Source organism: Panicum virgatum, chromosome 9K (assembly GCF_016808335.1).
Source record: "Panicum virgatum strain AP13 chromosome 9K, P.virgatum_v5, whole genome shotgun sequence".
Taxonomy (NCBI): domain Eukaryota; kingdom Viridiplantae; phylum Streptophyta; class Magnoliopsida; order Poales; family Poaceae; genus Panicum; species Panicum virgatum.
Genome location: NC_053144.1, coordinates 55,171,930 through 55,192,591, shown reverse-complemented (window position 1 = coordinate 55,192,591; position 20,662 = coordinate 55,171,930). Strand labels below are relative to the sequence as shown.

Below are 20,662 nucleotides of genomic sequence, written 5' to 3'. Positions count from 1 at the left end.
AGTTAGCTCGCCACTCTGGTGTAAAGATCTTGGGCTTGAATGCGTTGGAGTGCAGACGGAGGCTAATCAGATTTGGGAACCCGCCACAGCCCTCCCACAGCCCACGGCCCACAAGTCGCGCATCACGATGGCCCACGCTATTATCCACTCCGTTCATCTCATCTCGGATTCTCTCATCCAATCTGATCCGGTGATCCCAATCCCCTCTTCCGATTCTCCTCATCGCCTGAGCGGCTGAGCCAGCCAGCCTAAGCCTGCCTGCGAAGCCAAGCCAAGTCGTCGCCACTTCGCCACCCACCGCCGCGTCTCCGCCTCCCTCCCCCGCATCCGCGAGCGCGGCGGAGCTCGAACCCCGACGTCCCAAATGGCGACCGCGTGCCCGCCGCTCTCGCTGCCGTCCACCTCCCCCCTCGGCGGCGGCAGGTCCGCCCGCGCCGGGCCCAGGCGCCGGCAGCTCTCGGCCGTCCGCTGCAGCGCCGTCGGAGGTAGGGCTCCTTCTCTTCCGCTGGTCGATGGGAAAGGCTCGGGGGTGGAGAGTTGATTGCTCTTTCGACTGGGTGCTGCTTCAGAGGCGGTAGCGGAGGAGGCCTCGGTCGGGACGGCGGAGGAGCCGCTGTTGGTCAGCGCTATCAGGGGGAAGAAGGTCGAGAGGCCGCCCGTCTGGCTCATGAGGCAGGCCGGGAGGTACATGAAGGCAGGTCCACTCCCATTTTTGTTACGAATCTCTCTCTTCTTCTGGCATAAGCATTGTGTAGTTGGTTAGCATTCCAATGCGTAACTCGAGGAAGGGTCTAAAACTGATTGGCATTGTTATAGTCTGGAAAACTGACCAAAGTTGTTCATGGAAGGAAAGTGAAATGTTAAATGTTAGTAGGGTACTATGATTTAAGCTTCGGTGGCATGTGAAAAAAATGTACTGGTAAAGGAAGCAACTAATATCTCTCCGTTCCAAATTATAAGTCTTTTTAGCTTTTCTATGTACATTGATTTTGCTATACACCTAGATACATTAAAAACTATATAACTAGAAAAGCCAAAATGACTTATAATTTGTCATTTGGAATGGAGAGAGTACATCATTAGCATACTCCCTGCAGTATTAATGCCCATTCCATGGTCCATCCTTTTCTGGCAAATTTCTTCAGGACATGCTTGTTCAACTGCTTCGCTGTTCAAAATGGGGATTGATTTTCAGACAACAAATGGCCTTCAATAGAAACGGTACTTGTATTAGCGATTGCATCTTCATCTAATGAGACTGGATTGGAGTTTATTAACCTTCTTTGAAAGTAATTGTGAAAGGTTTCTACCAGAATCTTGTGGTATATAACCTTGTCTAGTTAGCTGTGGCTCTGCTTCAATCAGGATGAGTTTCTATTTTCTGTTGAAGGAATGCTTCATTTTGCCTCTTTAACATGTGCAAACATTAGTGACATTTGTCTTTACTAACTTCATACCTTTTGAATATCTGCAGAGCTATCAATTGCTTTGTGAGCGATATCCGAAGTTCCGTGAAAGATCAGAAAATGTCGACTTAGTTGTTGAGATCTCTCTGCAACCATGGAAGGTTTTCAAGCCTGATGGAGTAAGCTGCAGACTTTAGCCTTTTGTGTATGTTGTTTAAGTTTCCATTTTGGAAATTATCTCAAAGCTTACATGAATTTGAGATGTTGCACATGTGTAGTATTAGCTGTTCACCTATTGATGTTAATTTGTAGTAGTGTTCCTTCTTTTTATTTTCTTTCGTCAGGTCATCTTGTTCTCGGATATCCTTACTCCACTTCCTGGGATGAACATACCTTTCGACATTGTGAAAGGAAAAGGTCCAGTGATTTATGATCCCTTGAGAACAGCAGCTGCTGTGAATGAAGTCAGAGAATTTGTTCCTGAGGAATGGGTCCCTTATGTGGGGCAGGCTCTAAATTTGTTGCGACAAGAGGTTAGTATATGCTTTTTCAGCACCCAACATCGAATTAGAAATATGTGGTCAACAGGTCATTCAAAAGGCACTGTAGTGTGGAAATAGGTTGCTGTTTTTAGATTCCTATTCATCTAACAACTTTCAAATGTTGCTTTTGACTTGATCATTTTTCTAGGTTTCTCACAGTATATTGCAGTGACTTTAAGTTGATGAATACATGTGCTCATCTTTTAATGTGGCAGTGCTTGGAGCCTGCCGGAGTCATGAAAACATTACAAAATAAATAGATCACCACATGCAGTTGCTGATATTGCTTAGCTCATATGCTACTTCTGCATGGGATTGGATTCATAAGATAATTGACAGATGTTGCATTTCCAATTTTGAATGCAACTGTTGTACTTTTCTTTGGTCAGCATAAATCCGTTGTGGACTTGTGGCCTTTTTTCTCGAACGGCGCATGAGGACTGCGCGTCATTTCATTTAAGATAGAAAAAAAGGAGAGAGTACAGAGGTTAGACAACCCCTGTACTCCGTACAGTTTTGTAAAGGTCGACTCTTACAAAAGAAAAACAATCCATGACCATGCCCCTAGGACCTAAGGTGCCAGAGGCATCGACCTATCTAGGAGCTCCTTGAGTTTGGATGCTCCTGCCATGCACCAAAGAGCACACTCGCTGGACACAGTCTGGAGGAGCAACTGAACACTTGGCCGAGCACCCTCGAACACACAAGCATTGCGGTGCTTCCAGATTTCCCATGTGACCAGGATGATGAGGGAGTTCAGACCCCTGGGACGATCTTTTGGCACAGATTTTATAGTTAAGCTCCACCAAGCTGAAAAACTGGTCGTCGAAGTAGCAGGCCCGGCAATGACCAAATTCAGGTGCTGAGATATTAGCGACCAGCATTGCCGGGTGAACACACAGGTGAGAAGGAGATGCCTGGCTGTTTCATGTTCTTGGTCGCAAAGAGGGCAAGCAGCTTGGTGAGGCAGGCCCCGCTTGGCGAGGCGATCAGCAGTCCAAATGCGTTGCTTGATGGCTAACCAGAGGAAGAACTTGCAGCGCAGAGGAGCCCAGCTCTTCCAGATTCGCTTCCAGGGTGGAAATCTGATGGAGCCGACAAAGCAGGCAGCATAAGCTGTTTTGCTGCTATAGGAACCTGACTGACTTAATTTCCACCGGAACTGATCAGGTACCCCCTGCTGTAAAATTACCCCATCCATAAGGTCCCAAACCTGCAGATACTCCATCAAGACTTGAACTGTTAAAGCACCTCTAATGTCTTGAACCCACCCTCTATTTTGTAGTGCTTGAGCTATTGTCCTTGACTTTCTCACTCTTTTTGGTACAGTTCTGAATACATTGGGGGCTAATTCAGCCAGTGTTCCCCCATTAAGCCACCGGTCTGTCCAGAATAGGATGGATTTGCCGTCGCCAACCACTGCATCGATTGCCATATCAAAAAGAGGTTTTGCTTTCGCCGGCACTTGAATCGGGAGACCAGCCCAAGGTCTGTTGGGGTCAGTTTTTTGTGCCCAGAGCCACCGAATTCGTAGTGCCCACCCAAAAACTTCCAGATTGTGAATTCCCAGACCACCATATTCAAGAGGCCGCTGAACCTTGTCCCAAGAAACTAAGCAGTTACCGCCATTAGCTTTTTCCTGACCTTTCCAGAGGAAACCCCTTCGTTTTTTGTCAATTGCTTTGATTACCCATCGAGGAAGGTCCAAAGCAATCATCGTGTAGGTAGAAGTGGCTGTCAGGACTCCTCGAGTTAACACCAGCCGCCCTGCCCTATTCAAAAGGGAGGCCTTCCAACCCGGTAGGTGATCTGCCACTTTGTCTATGAGAGGGAGTAAAATTTCCTTGCTGGGCTTCCTGATGGTGAGAGGCAACCCAAGGTATTGGCAAGGAAAATTTAAAATTGAACACGCTAAAACCTCTGTTGTGCGCTGCAGGTCCTCCGTGGAGCAGTGAATTGGAGAAGCAGAACTTTTGGACAGATTGGTGTGGAGCCCCGAGGCTTGTCCAAATAAATCAAGAATAAACTTCATGACCCGGAGATCATTGCTGGTGGGGCGAAGGAAGATCACTGCATCATCAGCATAGAAAGAGGCTCGGTGTGCAGCCTGCTGAACTGCAAGGGGTTGCAGAAGTTGCTGTTGGATGGCAAACCTGATTAATGAGTTCAGAACATCCATAATTAGGATGAAAAGCATTGGGGAGAGAGGATCCCCTTGTCGAAGACCACGATGGTGATAAATGACATCACCCGGCACCCCATTGACCAAAATCCGTGTGGATGAAGTAGAGAGGACCAAACAGAGCAGGTTGCACCACTTCTGGCCGAACCCCAAGTGCTTCAGGACCTCAATTAGGAAAGACCAAGAGACTGAATCAAAAGCTTTGGAGATATCCAGCTTGAGTAAGATGTGAGCTTCCTTCTTGCTGTGTAAGGCTCTAACCATCTGCTGAACGAAAAGAAAATTATCATGGATGCTTCGACCTCTGACAAAAGCACTTTGGTTTGGGGGGACCATATTGGACAGTAAAGGAGCAAGTCGATTGGCCATGATCTTGGTCACCAGTTTAGCAAGGCTGTGAATCAAACTTATCAGCCGGAAATCCTTGACCGAGATAGCATCAGGTTTCTTAGGGAGTAAGGTGATAAAAGCTGTGTTAAGCAGCCTGAAGCGAGCCACATGACCTTGCTGTATTACTGAGAGCGCTAGCATAATATCATCCTTGATAATATTCCAGCAGGTTTTGTAGAAACGTCCGGTGAAGCCATCCGGTCCCGGTGCTTGATCCAGCGGCATATTTTTAACTGTATTCCAAACCTCCTCCTCAGAGAAAGGTTCTTCAAGCACTGAGAGATCATGCCGATGCAATCCAAGGGCCTCTAGGTCGATTGTGTGGTCTCTAATCTCTGCTGTTCCCAATAGGTTTTCATAGAACTGCAGCACAGCTTCTTGTTTTCCCTCTTGATCGACAATGATTTGCTCACCCACTTGCAGCTTAGCAATAAAATTCTTCTTCTTTCTGAACCGTGCTTGCTGATGGAAAAAAGAAGTGTTTGCATCCCCTACACGGAGGTATAAAATCCTGGAACGGAGTCGGGCAATGGTGCGCTCGAAAGAGGCCAAACCAAGGCAATGCAGCTTAAGTTTTTTTCTGAAGTTCTCTTCTCTCTCGCTCAGATCCCTTGAGTCCCTAGCTACCTCAAGACGGTGTAGGATCTCTTTTGCAATTTCCAGTTGGAGTTTGACATTGCCCACCTTGCGCTGCCCCCATCTCTGAAGGTCTCTACTAAGTCGCTGCAGCTTCAGAAACAGACGCTCGACCGCACAAGAGGAGTTCACAGGTGCATTCCAGTTCTGCTGAACCGCCTCAAGAAAACCTGGAAGCTTTGTCCAGAAACTTTCAAAATGAAAACGCCGCTTGCCCACGGATGCAACCTTCATCCCGAGAACCAACGGGCAGTGGTCAGAGACCACTGACGCCGTGCTCTGCAAAACAGCATCAGGGAACACCTCTTCCCAGTTCACACAACAAAAGGCGCGATCCAACCTGACCAATGTTGGAGAAGACCGTTCATTTGACCAGGTGTATTTTCTTCCCAAAAGGGGGATTTCCTTAACTTCGACCTCGTCGAGAAACCGTCTGAACCTTCCCATCATTGCCCTATCAAGGTTGGTGTTGTTCTTGTCCTCAGCTTGGTAAATAAGGTTGAAATCCCCAGCCATAATCCACGGTCCTGAGCAGAGGGCACGAACGTCCCTGAGTTCCTTCATGAACGCCACCTTCTCAGCATCTGCCTGTGGCCCATAAACACCTGTAAACCACCAATTGCGACCTTCCTGCTCAGCAAACTGAACCGAAACTGAGTATGTATCCACTCTAGAGGATAAAACTTGGCAGACTTCACTTTTCCAAGCAACTAGAACACCACCCCTGGTGCCAATGGCTGGCAGATCAACGAATTTATCATAAGCTATTCCGAACACTGATAGGAAGAGGCGCTGAGACAAAGCAGCAACCTTGGTTTCTTGAAGACACACAATAGGTGCATTTACATAATGGATTACATCTCTTACAGAATTGCGCCGATCAGCTTGGTTAAGACCACGCGCATTCCAAACCAGAATAGAGGAAGGATTCATCGGAAAAAAAGGAAGGAGCGACCAAGACTAGGAGGTCAGAACCCAAACCACGTGCCTGTGCCACGCACCTGCAAATCTTCACCGGACGTCCAGCCGAGGATAGCAGTCATGGCAGCCATGTGGCTGTCAGAGAGCGTCTGCCCAAACGTCTTGAAGTAGGCATCTTGAGTTTTAGGATCAATCTTTTCCGTAGCTTCAAAACCGAGGGTCCTCATCACTTTCCTCTGTGCAACCGTAGTCACCGGACCCGGCGAACAGGGAGTAGCGCCGGCCACCCGCCTGCTCCGGCGCGGGAGAGAACCAGGGGGAGGCGCCTTGTTCCTGCGTCTCTGCACCACAGGCCGGGGGAGGAGACATTCAATTGGCTTGCGAAGTTCTTCGAGTTGAGGAGGTGGAGATAATGCCGGCATGGGCCAGATGGGACTCGTCTATTCTGGATACTTCAGTGATGATTCGAGCCTATAGAACAGATCTCATATATTTTCATCCAAACTATGACAATGAGATTCATATACTTATTTTTTAAAAGCCTTTTAATATACCATTTACCATACCAGCTGAGTCAACTGTGATAAGAAATCTAAGCACCTAAAGTTTTATGTAGCTCTCCTTATAAAAAAAATTAGGCATTCATATATATGCTATCACTTTCTACTCAGCTGGCATGATAATTGGTATATTAAAAGAATCAATCTTCAAAATGCTTGCAAAACAGTCTGAGTTTGATTGGGAAATATGATGTGCAGTCTGGTTATTTGGAGTTAATTTTTGCGTGGTATGTAGTTTTCAGCTTGTAGAGGTAGTTAAAAACCTATGGAAATGTTTATGCTGTTGTTTTCCAATTGTGGGATTAACTCTGTTGTTTCTTTATCAGGTTAAAAATGAAGCTGCAGTTCTAGGTTTTGTTGGAGCTCCCTTTACCTTGGCATCTTACTGTGTGGAAGGAGGTTCATCAAAGAACTTTACAATGATTAAGAAGCTGGCCTTCTCAGAACCAGCGGTATTGAGAAGATCTTTGTTCCACATGAATTATGTTATTCTCAGTTCAATGTCTTGTGAAAATTGTAGTTGCATGTAGGATACTAAATGCTACGCAACTTGCTGATAGTATGCTTGACTGCTAGGATGACATCCCAATAATTTAGTTGATTTATATAAATTATATCTCACAGAGTACTGCAAAGCGCATCATCTAAGTTTGTCACAATATTCTTTCTTTTTTTTATTTGATCATCTGTGGTCTTGTTAAATAAACTTTAGTCTTGACAGTTGCTTTATGTTCTTGTAGATTCTGCACAATTTGCTACAAAAGTTCACAACATCAATGGCTAACTACATTAAATACCAAGCGGACAATGGGGCACAGGCTGTCCAAATTTTTGATTCATGGGCTACAGAACTCAGCCCAGCTGATTTTGAGGAGTTTAGCCTGCCTTATCTAAAGCAGATCGTGGATAGTGTCCGGGAAACACATCCTGACTTGCCCCTGATACTATATGCAAGTGGGTCTGGGGGCTTGCTGGAGAGGCTTCCTTTAAGCGGTGTTGATGTTGTCAGCTTGGACTGGACGGTCGACATGGCTGAGGGCAGAAAAAGATTGGGATCTAATGTAGCAGTTCAGGGGAATGTGGACCCTGGTGTTCTTTTTGGATCAAAGGAGTTCATTAGCAAGCGGATTTATGACACTGTGCAGAAGGCTGGTAATGTTGGACATGTATTGAACCTTGGTCATGGCATCAAGGTTGGAACCCCAGAGGAGAATGTTGCTCACTTCTTTGAGGTTGCAAAAGGAATCAGATACTAAAGGACATTGGGTTGTTGCTTTTCTCCCCGACGGCCGAAGTTGTAGAATCACTGGTTGAGGATAGATGCAGTAAGTCATGTGTAGCATAGAGTACTTGAACAACAAGTATTTTTGTGATTAATTCTTTCTGTCGCATTTCAAGCTCCGGTTTCAGAGTAATATTGTAAGCAAATTTGAGTTCACGTGTAAGGAAGCACCTGCTTGTTTATACCACTATAGTAGCAGTATAGTTCTGTAACAGTCTAATCTTATCTGTGCAAGCAAGATTATTGATTATATGTTCCCACTATAGAAATACTTCAGTCGGCTATAGCCATCGAGGGTGTTTGGTGTTGTATTATCTTAAACTACAAGTTCTAACTTTTTTTTCATGTTTTTTTTGTTCTTCAGGTTAACTTTGGCCCCTACTCCCTAGATTTTCTTATGATTTATCTTGTGAAATGATTTTTTCAGTGGTGCTTTTGTATTGCAAAATTTGGTTAGTTTGTACTTGGTCTAAAACTGGTCAAGTTCCACTGTTCCAACTGGAAGATTATTCCTAGTGTTATTTTATTTATGTTTTGTAGAAACTACTGTATTATGGCATCAAAGTCAATGCAGTTGGTTGCTGATCAATTTCTCTTGAGCACTTCATATTCCATACTAGAAATGCAACGGAAACATCTGCATCATGCTTTTGGGGGTTGGTAGTGGTGGCAAGCAATGAAAGACATGCGGTTGTGCATTTGTCAGCTGTTCACCCAAAATATCTCTACCAAAGTGGAGGGACCATGAATGCTGCTTAACCATCGAGATAGGGCCTTGGGGATGCTATGTTTTACTTGCTTTTAGCTTCACACCTGTTCTTTGGCAGTCTTGAATCAAGAAAACAGTAGAACTAGTTACAAACGCATGGATCAAGAACACTTGTGCATCTCCTACAGCTCGCCCCATGTTGAACTGATTCTCTTTTACAATTTGGAGACTGAACTAGAGAAGAATTTGAACCTCTGCTTGCTAGCTGTAATCAACGATCCTCCACAATCTTCAGACACTTGACGCGCACCCAACTCAATTCCTTCTTGTCTTTGCGTTGCAGCTTGCAGCTGAGTAAACAATTTGAGAGATGGCTGTTCAGGTAGGACAAGGTGTCCTTTTCTGGCCTTCTCAGCTCACTAGACTATCATATCATTGCATCAACTCTCGTGGCACTCCGTTTTAGAAAGGCTGCCATTGTTAAATGGTTCTCTCCTTACTGAAAGTCCAATTGCTTGCTTCAGCTGAAAGGACCAATGCAAGAAGGTTACCAGTTTGGTGCGTATGCCATTGTTTTTCTATAGCTGCATCCTTACCTCTATTGACAATTCGACCCTTCAACTTTATAGCCGGTTGGCACGGAGTGTGGAGTGTTATTTGATACTTGACACTCGTAGTTTAAGTGGATTAAAGTCTGCATCGTAGTTTTTTTTAAAACAATAAAAAATGCTTACCTTGTCATGCATATCCTTGATCTCAATTGCTCCTGCTGCTCGCCGATAGATCATGTCGTGCAACCATGCTTATCCTTGCTCTCAATTGTTATCCGTCCTACTATATTGTTGCTTTTGATGACATTCAGTTTATATACAGCGTTGGTTTTTGTTCTTGTTGTTTAGCTTTTGAACGGAGGGAAAACTTATCTATGCCGAGCTTAGAAAGCTTGATGCTTATCTGCATTTGGATCGGGTGAAAAGCTTTATGTCCACTTATGCTCATAAAGTACTAGCATATACTACATTACTTAATACTATATATAAAGCAAAGCAGCCAAGCAGATATTTATCGACTCGGATGGCAAGCAAGTCGCGGGGAGATTCAGAAAGGTGACATCTGAAAAAAGAAACTGCAGATTTTGTTAACGTTGTTGTTAGGCCCCACTTGTTTCTTAATGTCAAATAGTTTGGCCGATGGATGAGTCCAAATTGGCGAAAATGACATGGGCACTCAAATTTTATTTTCGTAGTAGTCTGCCGAGGCGCTGCCCGTTTCGTACTAACCTCTCTTTGCAGACAAACAGAAAGATATATATGCAGTTTTTTCAAGACGAGAATGTTGAAGAGCGCAATGAACTAGTTTGGTTTGTAGTTGCTGAGCAGCGTGTGAATTGCCATACCCATATCCCGTAGCTGCACCGTTGCCTAGCACTCGCGTAGTGGTTCTGAATCTGATACACCCTGAAGACTGAAGCCTGAATGAATTAGACGAGTCTGATTGATGAGGTAGCGATAGCATCTTGTTTTTCTGCTTGCAGCAAGTTGAAAACGAGAATGAGAAGCCATGTGATCGAATCGGATGTAAACGCAAAGATTACCATTCGCCAAACAAGTCGCGTCTCCCTTTTTAAGTAGCTAGAGTGGATCTGAAGTTGAGCAGGCAGACGACGGATCCCGTCAGGCCGTCACCAACGCCCGGCGCGTCTTTTGTCCGTCTCGCGTGGGTCGCCGATCCGATCGCGACGTGGCGCAGGTAGGGAATGGTGGACATGGCCGAGGACCGAGACGCGGTGGTGGTGGTGGTGATTTCGGCGTCGCTTTCCGGCGAAATATCTCTCGGTCTCGGGCGCCGCCGTGACATCGGGCGCTGATCCGGGCACCGGTGGGGAGCGTGACGGGATGATACGGTTGTTACCTCCCTGGTGTGGTCTCGGCCTCATCCATCCCCCGCTTTCCCTTTCTACCTAGCATCCTCGCAAGCAATTCTTTGCGTGCAGCAGCGTTTGGATTTACTCTTTGAGCTCTTTTTTTGTTCTTGCGTGCGTCACTGTTTTTTTTAATTATCATGGACACTTTCTCCATGCATGTCTATCTTCGTCGATGGGTTGGGAGGAGATGAGGAGCTGGCCGCCAGTTCGTCAGGTAGCCGGCTTCATCTCTATCCGTTGGCGCCGTGGGCAAAGAACAAATCTTTCGTACCACTTTTCTTTTCTTTTTCGCTCTCGCAGTGAACGAAGACCGGGTATAGAGTGGTCATCGATCATGATTTTAGCTCTCGCGGTGAACGAAGACCGGGCAACAACAAATCATGAATTTAGCTGGGCAAAAATTGACATCCAATCAAGCAGGCTCTTCGATTGGTACCATCATATAGTTCACGTCGGGGCAGGCGTGGTCAAACATCTCTGTCGCAGAAATGATCCGTCACCAACTAAGTTCTAATCCAATTAATTCATGTCTGGAAAATTCCAGAACGTCGGACTGGACCAATCGGTGTCAAGGTGTACTGTGCTCGATGTGGACTCCACGGCATCGATGATGCGTACATGTTCGTTCGTGCCACGGTTACAGCGACCCTACAGGGGATATGCTTGCTCAAAGCGTTTCTTACGTCTCGCCTCCGTTGTTGCCGATTGGTCCAAGGAATTTGGTTTGTGATTGTGCCTACCCTCCAATGGGCCAGTCCCACGTCACTCTGCAGATATTTTGCACCTTCGGACACCATGCGTTACTGAAGTTTTGCTTTGCTGCCCAACTAGTAGCTTAGAAGCGCTGGACACACACGCTAGTGCTTGGCTTACGAGGCCGAGGACATGATTAATATGATTTGTTTAACTTTTACCCACTAATTAAGTATTTAAGTTAGCTCACCATAGCGTTCGCGGCCCTTCAAAGTGTGTCGAGATTTTCGTCCACACTACCTTTAGGCTGCAGGTCTCGTCAATTTGGAATTTTGAAGTAATCTGGCCATCTCCGCCGGCGGAAAGATGCGAGCTGTCCACCACCACCACCGGACGCCATTACCGGATCACGGAGCACTATGATTCGGTTCAGCGCATGCAGCGCAGGAGGGCGAATAAACAAGGGCTCAGCTCCACTACCACCTCTGCTTTATTTGCTCCAACAAGTTAACAAACTGTACAAGCTAATGGTGGGCCCAGCTGAGAAGAAAGACATCGCTAGTTCTGGGCCCACGGTCAGTGGGGGAGTAGATTAGTGCTCCGTACTCTTCCAGGTCCCAGGCAGGCCGCGACCGTCGTCGGCCAACGACGAAGCCGGCAGGCCTATAAACACGTAAGGTCTCGCGTGGTTTCGCTCGCCGGATTGAACGAATCAGCTGCTAGTTTTTCGGATGCTTACATTATACCGAGTCCACCAGAACCCGGCAGAGGATCGGAACCGCGTCTCGGCGAGGGCTCTCTTCTCGCGCGCAGGGGCTGCTCCTCTGCTCATCCTGCCTGAATCTTTCCGCAAAGGAGGCCTGATTTGGGGGCGGCTCCTTCGCTTCCCGGATCGCCGGGATCAGGCACGTATCACTCTCCGCTCTCTAGCTCCTGTTGCATCGGCTAAAGAATTCATCCTATGAACATGGCTGTGGATCTTTGTTTTCTGGGGTTGAATTGCTAGATTGGTGAATCCTAGTCTTGGTTGTGAAGCACTGATGTAGTCTGGTTGCATGCCCTCTTGTTTTTTTGGACTTGGTCTGTACAGGTATACACGAATTATTCCCATCAGCAATTCAGCATGCAGTTGGTTTGCTCATGTCCTGACCTGTTGTGGGCACGAGAGAGATGATCATGTAGTTGCATTACCCAGCGATTTCAGATCACTCTGCCTATGAGTACGTAAATGCACGTCATTTAAGAGTATCATGAGCACTTCTCTTTCTAGACCTGCAACTACACTAATGATTGGCCTTGTCAGGAACAATCCACACCTTAGTTTCTATAGTCATCACCTAGGATCCTGCTCTCTGCATACTGGTTATTGCAGTTCCAGCTTTCTGTATACAGGTGCTTTATCTTATTTCGATAGTTTTTTTTTAATTTCTTCCTAGCTTGTATAATTGATCATTTAGCCTCACCTTTCTTAATCTGGGTTAAAGGAGAAACATAAACTCAGATTATCACACCACATGTGGATCACAAGAGAATCACAATTCACAGTTGAAAGGTAGCCCATATGTGGATCTACTTATCTTGTTGTATCATTTGGGGTTAAGAGACACTAGTACAGTGCTATTCAGTTGTGAAAAATAACAGCAAATTTGCTCTTCATATTCGTATTGCAAACAGATAGTTGCATGGCAACATTCTCGTTTTTCTCTTAGTAGCATTGAGCTTTCGGTAAAAGATTAAAAATATTGAAAATAGATAGTTGCATGGCAACATTCTCATTTTTCATCTCTAAATATTTTTTTTCACTAACCTTTTATACATGCTTTCTCTTGGCAGTATTGAGCTTTCAGTAAGAGATTATAAATATCTTGCATGACAATTTCATCTCTAAAAGATTTTTTTTCACTAACCTTTTATACATGCTTTCTCTTGGCACCATTGAGCTCTCAGTAAGAGATTATAAATATCAAAACTAGATAGTTGCATGGCAGCATCCTCGTTTCTCATCTCTAAAAGATTTTTTCACTAACCTTTCATACATGCTTTCTCTTGGCAGCATTGAGCCTTTAGTAAGAGATTATAAATATCAAAAATAGATAGTTGCATGGCAACATTCTCGTTTGTCATCTCTAAAAGATGTTTTCACTAACCTTTTATACATGCTTTCTCTTGGCAGCATTGGGCTTTCAATAAGAGATTAAAAATATCAAGGGATGCTAAAATATGTGCTTGCATGGTAGAGTTGCTTGGCTAAGAACTGGTGGGATAGCCACACATATTCGCACATCACTTGATTTTGATGACATCAAAGTACAATATGCACAACAATTGCTCCATGATGTGCACACAAACAATGGGGCTAGGCATGACACCTCAACCATCATGTTAGATTACTTTCTTGGAGGAGACGGGTGAAAATTGTTGGTCCTTACAGTTACAGACCCCTTCAACATCTTTTGGTACCCATCATCAGTTTTATAAGTTTCAAAGAAAATATTACTTTTTGTCCATAAAACACTGGGAATAAGATGACCGAGAAAGGAAATATTCTAATGCAAAGATATGAGATAGGAAAGTTACTTGGGAAAGGGAGTTTTGCCAAAGTTTACCATGCCCGTTGTCTTAAGACTTCACATAGTGTTGCAATCAAGGTGGTTGACAAAGATAAGATCTTGAAGTGTGGTCTTATGGATCAAATAAGTCGAGAGATTTCAGTGATGAAGTTGGTGAAACATCCAAATATTGTCCAACTGTATGAGGTGATGGCTACTAAAACCAAAATATATTTTGTGTTAGAGTATGTAAAGGGAGGAGAGTTGTTCAAGAAGATTCAACGAGGAAGGCTAAAAGAAGATGTTGCTCGTAAATATTTCCAACAACTAATTAGTGCTATTGATTTTTGTCATAGTAGAGGAGTTTATCACCGTGATTTGAAGCCTGAAAATCTTCTTCTTGATGAAAGCCACAATCTAAAGATCTCAGACTTTGGTCTAAGTGCACTTCCAGATTGCAAGAGACAAGATGGATTGCTCCATACAAGTTGTGGTACTCCTGCATATGTTGCCCCAGAAGTAATAAGTAGAAAAGGATACGATGGTGCAAAGGCTGACATATGGGCTTGTGGAGTGATTCTTTATGTGTTGCTGGCAGGATATCTTCCTTTCCAGGATAAGAACTTGGTACACATGTATAAGAAAATTTGCAGAGCAGAACTCAAATGGCCAAGATGGTTTTCTTCGGATATTCGAAAGCTTTTGCGACGTCTTCTTCATCCAAACCCTAGTGCGCGGATCTCTATTGCAGAAATCATGGAACATCCTTGGTGTAGAACTGGTCTTGATGAAAGATTGTTTGATTATGCCATGAATTCAACAGAAAATATTACACCTGCTGACATGAATTTGGCTTTGGATTATTTAAATGCAAATACAGTTGAGGGTAATCAAGCAGTAGAAAAACTCATTAATTTGAATGCTTTTGACATCATCTCTCTTTCAAATGGATTTGATCTCTCTGGCATATTTGAAGAGAACTCAAACAAGACGGAGACTAAATTCACATCTACCAACACAGCTTCGACAATCATTAGAAAACTTGAGGAAATTGCAACGAGCTTACGACTAAATGTAACAAAGAAAGGTGGTGGGTTGCTGAACTTGGAATGTTCCAAACCAGGAAGAAAGGGTGTGATGTCCATAGATGCTGAAGTATTTCATATCACACAAAATTTTCATCTAGTGGAGATCAAGAAAACCAATGGTGATACCCTTGAGTATCAAAAAGTTATGAAACAAAGTTTGAGGCCTGCACTAAAGGACATTGTGTGGGCTTGGCAAGGTGAGCAACCTGAAAAAGAGAAGCTACAATCTTAGATGCTATGACAAGTGTAATACTAGTAGAAACTCCCATTGTTGATTCAATAATGTACACTTCTCTCTCGCATCCTCATATTTTTAACGTAGAATTTTATATTTCTACTGGCTGCTCAACTGGAAATGGTTTATATCTTGAGAAGGCTTTTTCTTAAACCAATGATTTTGATTCTTAAAAATTTGTGTGCTATTTAAAGGAAATTGGTTTTACAACCAAGATTCAGCATATTTATAAATTCAGTTGAAGTATATATTTCTTTTCCTTTATTTTATCCAAATTTCCTACGCAATAAGGTTGGCTCAAAAGATGTTAAATTTGGCATGAAAAGCACTAGAAAAATTCATCTCAAAAGATGAAAGCATTAGAATAGTACCTCAAGCTAAGAAACTAGAACAATACATCGATCATGCAACTCAGCTTTAAACCTCACATACCACCAACAATGGCCCAATCACCAAAAGGGCACGGCAAAGCCACGCCAAGTTTTCTAGTATTGATATTATGGTAGGGCATAAGTTGCATCAGTTTTTAGCCTTTGAGCTTCGTTTTATTATTAGCCAGTTTCCAATCTCAGAATTTCTCGGATATAGTTTTCTTCCTCTTCTACTTTTCACCCCAACAAAAAAAGAATGGCCTTTTATGGACAATCAATAAGCTATATCTAGAGAATCAAAATAATCATTAAAATGTGCTATAGCATGTAAACCAGACAATCAAGTATATCAGTGTTTAGCCACTATATGTGTTTCGGTAATTCGGTCTATCTTGCGATCATTCAGGGAACCCTTGAAGAACTTTGATCAGTGTGTCAGTTATAGTTTTCAGGCTGTATGTGTTGCACTCTACAATTGGCTGAACAACCCACTACTTGGATCATAAGTTGACAGCAATCTTCTCCGCAGAAAATGATCATAAAACAGAGAATACAGAACTAATTGGGTCTAAATATTTCTCGGTACCAACAAGATCTGCAGGTAACAGTTTCCATATAATCTCAGTGGGTGTGAATTGTATTTTCAAAAAAGAATAAATGTGAATTTCGAGATGAGAGAAATAAATTCACACCCAATACTCACAGTCTTGATGGTGATACCATCTGTGTCCTTTAGTTCCCTCAGATGGGCTTCAACTGGAATTGGCTTGTTTGAGTCAAATATATTGCTGATGGACCTATGGTATTTATGATCCGTGAATACATCATCCATGTACAATGCAGGGGAATATATCTTACAGTTATTTAATAAGCAACAGTGTCGTGCCATCACCTCAAGTTTATTTTCAGAAAAATAAATTTGAGTTTGGAACAAGAGTTAGTGCCTGGCCCTGGCAAGGGGCAACAATGGAAGCTCAATCAGCTCATCCTGCACAGTACCGATTGCTGATCCTTCATCTATCCTACTACCAGCCCATCCGTCCTCATACTACCGATGCTTAGTGCCCCTGCCACCTGAATCAGTACAAACAACTTATTATTCTCACTGCAATTCTGTATCCAGGAATTAAATTTGGTGTCTCACACAATTATCGGCGAACAATCCAGGTGGTGAAGTCCAGCTTCGTGTATCTTTGTTCATACCAAGCTGCAGACCTACCCTTCCCCGGCCCATGCCGTCGGCAGAAGACGGAAGCCCAGCAGATGGAAGCTTCGGACTCCCCTCATCCCATCCGTGCTTGATTGGGCTGGAACACTGGAGTCTAACCATCGCCGAAACACAAAGATTTTGTGCTCAGCGATGATCGAGGATAGAGTTAGATAGCTCGATGGGCTGGGGCAACCTGCTTCCTTTTTTTGTTTTTGAAAGGATGGCAACTTGCTTCCTGAACCACTGAATCTAATGCGACTTGCTTAGCGGCAGATCGATCGTTTCTTAAAGCATCTCTGCTTTTCCAACCAGGCAGAAGACAGAACACCTTCTCTTCTGATTAAAGTATACTACACTGAAAGTACGCACTGCATTCATCACAATCACGTGCTGTGAGCGAGAAGTAAAAAAAATGATTAAAAAACAGAACAGCAGAAAAAAGATAATGTCGTCGACAGCAGGGTTCGAACCTGCGCGGGCGTAGCCCAACAGATTTCAAGTCTGTCTCCTTAACCACTCGGACATATCGACGGTTCGTGATGGGTGTGTAACTAAATCTTATTTACTGTTTCTTGCATTTCAGACCATAGCGCTTTTTAAATTTCTATGGTCTGAAATGGAAATAACAAAGCACTATCTGATGCACTTCATCAGAAAGGAAAGAAAACGGTGCTTGCACAACCATCATATACCAAGTAAAATGTATCTGCTAGGTGCCTCAACCAGAAAGGTAAAAACATTGGATCCAATTATATAGATCTCAATAGCATGCATGGTAGAGAACTGTCAAAACTCTACGCTAGTTAGCAGCAAAAATTGCTACCGGTTACATTTAATACTAGGGTACATCACCTCGAGATAGAATAGCGTGAAAATTAGCTACTGGCGACAAGATTGAACTGCTGCTACATAGTACAATACTACGAAATACCACACCACCCCGAATGATCTTTTTGGGACAATCTATATCAGTTTAAAAGGATTCTCTCTTCTTCTTGCTCTTAGATTGCTTTGCCAGCAGAACAGAAAGTCCTGTCAATGCAAATTTCTTTCTCTTTGCTGAAATTCTTCTGCGAGAAGCCACATCTTCTCTACACAAAACACCACTGCGGTTCAGAATCTGACCAAGTGAGATATTTGGCGTCTCACTTGTCTTGTCATCCCAGACACTTTTGTCATATCCATCAGGCCCCATTAACTTCATACTCAGTATCTGCCCAATTGACAAAGTTTGCTTGAAGGATCTATCTGAAACATCATCAACAATATCCATGCTGTACGAATCTTTACGGTGATGGGTTGCATTTTTGAACTTCGGAGACCCACCAATAGACCGCTTTCTGTGTCCACTCTCAGATTTCCATCTTCGAAGGATCTCTTCAACTGCAAGCTTCCCATGGTTTGCAGCCTCTACCCTCTTTAGGGCCTCTCGTAGCGCTTTCTTGCATTCCTCAACCTCTAATTTGGCATCCTCAAGCCTCTTAACTGACTCGGACTCTGAACTGTTAGCTATATCTACCTGCTGCATAGCATCTCCAACTTTCTTCTTGGAGTTTTCATCAGCTTCAAGAGCTTTGGAACACAGTATGAAATACTCCTCCATCGAGAGAGTCACTCCATCAGAAGAGTTCTCACCTTCAAAAGAACTTTCACTGCTCAGTAGAGCTTTGATCTCAGCGAGTGCAAGGGCTTCTGCTGCTCTAGCTGCTTCTTCCATCTTTTTGGCTGCAATGCACCTGATCTCAGCTGTGCTAATGCTGGCCTTTGCCTGCTCGATTTCTGCAGCCAACAACATCGCTTCAGATTTTGAACCATTTGCCATGCTCCTGAGCTCTTGAACCTCAGAGGTCATTTTCTTAATCTCGATAAAAATGTCCGAGGGGTCTTTGCGTCTCTTCTGCAGATCCTTCAGAGTTTCCAACTTTTGCGCTGTCTGATCCAGCTCATCCTCCAAAGAAGAAACCAAGGAAGTGTTAGAGGAAAGCTTTTCTCGGCCTCTTTCAAGTAACATTTTCTCTTTCGCTATGCTGTTTCGCAGTAACTCAACAGCAGCCCGCACTGCAGCCAGATCATTTGTAGTTCTGTTCAGGCTTTCTTTGGTCTGCTCAAGTTCCACCAAAACTGAACCGCCAGAAGGCTGCTGCGGGTTTTCTTCTACGCCTTCCATGTCCACATCCACGACAACATTTTCAGGTTGCTGCTCTTCAGGTTCTGCCGTAGAAACCTGATCAGTTTCCTCGGACTTCACAGCTTCATCAGGGGATGTTTCACTGGTTTCTTTCTGTATCTTCAGCTTCAGGTCTGCTATGATCTTCTTGGTTGATTCCAGCTCCTTCAACACGTCAAGAGTCTCCCTCTCTTTGACAGCAACCTCATTTTCTAGCTGTGCAGCCTGCTCTTGTACGTTGATGGTTTCTGCAGCTTGTTCAGAGTCTTCATGTTTCTGCAGGTTGCAATTGAGGAAAAAGGTGATGAGAAACAAAATCATAATAGTTGTGTGTTGACTGGGGAATAGATACAAATCTCACAATGCGGAGACGCTCTCTAATCCTCGCTAGATATTTTGAAGAACAGCACTACAGTTCACACATGTTATCTACCCTACTCAAGCTTTGCGGAAACAAAAACTGCATGTTCTGAACCACGATTCAGAGCAGTATTTGTTCGTGGACATACAGCGAGCACCCAAATTAGGACCCCAACGCGAAACACTCTTGTCCCTTGACATTGTTAGTAGCAGCAACCTAGAGTAAAAGATTCGCATCATTTGTTCAGTCTGTTGCTGGGGTAATCACTCTGGGGGCCAAGCAGTTGAGCAAAACTGACACGAAATTGATGCTGCGCTCATTGAAGAGCGGCAACCATCAGCATCTTTCTAAATCGCCGTGAGAATGCCGCGTGCGATTGAACGACCGGCGGAGGAGGAGCCGGGAACTGGAGAAGGGAGAGATGCCGCTGCCACCACCTGCTGTCCGAACTCACCTTCGAGGGCGCGAACATGCGCCTGACGAGGTCGGAGCTCCAGGCGGCGCTGCCGCCGAAGCGGTCGACGGCCTCCCGCACGGACTCGAACGGCGCCGACGTGTCGACCTCCGCCCTGCCGCCGCCCGCCGCCCCGTCGGCCATGCGTGTACGGCGAGATTAGCTTCCTTGCCCTTGGTGGTGGGCGGAGAGTGGAGATTGGAGAGGACTGAGTGGGTGTCTGTCCGTGGGACTAGCTAGAGTGCCGAGGAGAGGGAGGTGTGGGAGGACGGGAAAGTTGCCGCTGGTTTTAAGAGGGCGGCGAGTGTCCCGGCGAGCGAGACGTTGACCGCTCCACCTGACCAAGGAGCCGTTGCCCGGTGGTGCGTTGGGGTTTCATATTTTTTGCACAGCCCTGCCTCCGCCCACAATTCGACATCCCTGCTCCAGTGCTCCTCTTCCGTCCCACCTTTTTTTCTTCCTAGTAGTATAGGGGTGAAAAAAGTAAGAAAAAGTTTCCAAAAACCAAGCCAAGCCAATGTACTGTACCAGGCGTTGAGATGATAGTGTGCTCGCCGAGTCGCCACCATCAGCAAATGAAATTGTTGTGGAAACAGTACCAGTGTTTGGAGCCTGGAGGTCACAAACACCAGGTCACGGATACGACACAACCAGCAACAGCATCACCACCATTCGCCCCTCCGCCGTGAGTCTGTGACTGTGCAGAGCAGGTTCCCGTTTGCGCGCCTGTTCCGCGGCTGCCGCATGTTACCGTGGCCCCGTTTAGTTGGGTAGAAAAACACTGTAGCTCACTTTGACCAATAATTAGAGATACTAGATAAAAATATTTTACAAAACTAACTTAACAACTTCTGCACTACTTTGCGAGACGAATTTAATGAGGTCTTTAACCGCACGATTAGAGAATAGTCACTGTAGCTGTAGCCAATTATAAATTAATTATTATCATTAGTTTTGTTGCGAAAAATTACACACATCTGTA

General features: G+C 44.6%; 3 protein-coding genes and 1 non-coding gene across 6 annotated transcripts; 2 read left to right on the top strand and 2 right to left on the bottom strand.

Moving 5' to 3' along the window:
• Positions 1–226: 226 nt before the first annotated feature.
• On the top strand, positions 227–8,205 carry LOC120652437 (uroporphyrinogen decarboxylase). 2 transcript variants are annotated; one of them, XM_039930254.1, is made up of 6 exons: positions 227–485; positions 570–694; positions 1,475–1,585; positions 1,751–1,939; positions 6,964–7,089; positions 7,378–8,205. In XM_039930254.1, the coding sequence occupies exons 1-6, from the start codon at positions 365–367 to the stop codon at positions 7,891–7,893; spliced, it is 1,188 nt and encodes a 395-aa protein (XP_039786188.1). In that variant the 5' UTR covers positions 227–364; the 3' UTR covers positions 7,894–8,205. The 2 variants fall into 2 exon arrangements, with proteins under 2 accessions (XP_039786188.1, XP_039786187.1); XM_039930253.1 differs by having other exon boundaries at positions 236–485; positions 6,964–7,122.
• A 3,718-nt stretch (positions 8,206–11,923) lies between these two features.
• Positions 11,924–15,340, top strand: LOC120652435 (CBL-interacting protein kinase 10-like). 2 transcript variants are annotated; one of them, XM_039930250.1, is made up of 2 exons: positions 11,924–12,150; positions 13,419–15,340. In XM_039930250.1, exon 2 carries the CDS (start codon positions 13,771–13,773, stop codon positions 15,112–15,114), a length of 1,344 nt encoding a protein of 447 aa, XP_039786184.1. In that variant the 5' UTR covers positions 11,924–12,150; positions 13,419–13,770; the 3' UTR covers positions 15,115–15,340. The 2 variants fall into 2 exon arrangements, with proteins under 2 accessions (XP_039786184.1, XP_039786185.1); XM_039930251.1 differs by having other exon boundaries at positions 11,924–12,637.
• Positions 15,341–17,147: 1,807 nt separating this feature from the next.
• On the bottom strand, positions 17,148–17,229 carry TRNAS-UGA. The gene has a single exon. It is a non-coding gene; the product is annotated as a tRNA-Ser (tRNA).
• A 194-nt stretch (positions 17,230–17,423) lies between these two features.
• On the bottom strand, positions 17,424–20,011 carry LOC120652434 (WEB family protein At2g38370-like). The gene is made up of 2 exons (XM_039930248.1): positions 19,681–20,011; positions 17,424–19,141 (listed from the first exon to the last, which is right to left on the bottom strand). The coding sequence occupies exons 1-2, from the start codon at positions 19,822–19,824 to the stop codon at positions 17,672–17,674; spliced, it is 1,614 nt and encodes a 537-aa protein (XP_039786182.1). The 5' UTR covers positions 19,825–20,011; the 3' UTR covers positions 17,424–17,671.
• Between the last annotated feature and the right edge of the window lie 651 nt (positions 20,012–20,662).

Excerpts from the sequence above, each read along its gene's own strand:
- LOC120652437 (XM_039930253.1), top strand. The coding sequence starts at position 365 with ATGGCGACCGCGTGCCCGCCGCTCTCGCTGCCGTCCACCTCCCCCCTC. Across the intron at positions 695-1,474 it reads AGGCCGGGAGGTACATGAAG|AGCTATCAATTGCTTTGTGA; the intron begins GCAGGTCCACTC and ends GAATATCTGCAG. Across the intron at positions 7,123-7,377 it reads CTTTGTTCCACATGAATTAT|ATTCTGCACAATTTGCTACA; the intron begins GTTATTCTCAGT and ends ATGTTCTTGTAG.
- LOC120652435 (XM_039930250.1), top strand. The coding sequence starts at position 13,771 with ATGACCGAGAAAGGAAATATTCTAATGCAAAGATATGAGATAGGAAAG.
- LOC120652434 (XM_039930248.1), bottom strand. The coding sequence starts at position 19,824 with ATGGCCGACGGGGCGGCGGGCGGCGGCAGGGCGGAGGTCGACACGTCG. Across the intron at positions 19,142-19,680 it reads GCATGTTCGCGCCCTCGAAG|AAACATGAAGACTCTGAACA; the intron begins GTGAGTTCGGAC and ends TGCAACCTGCAG.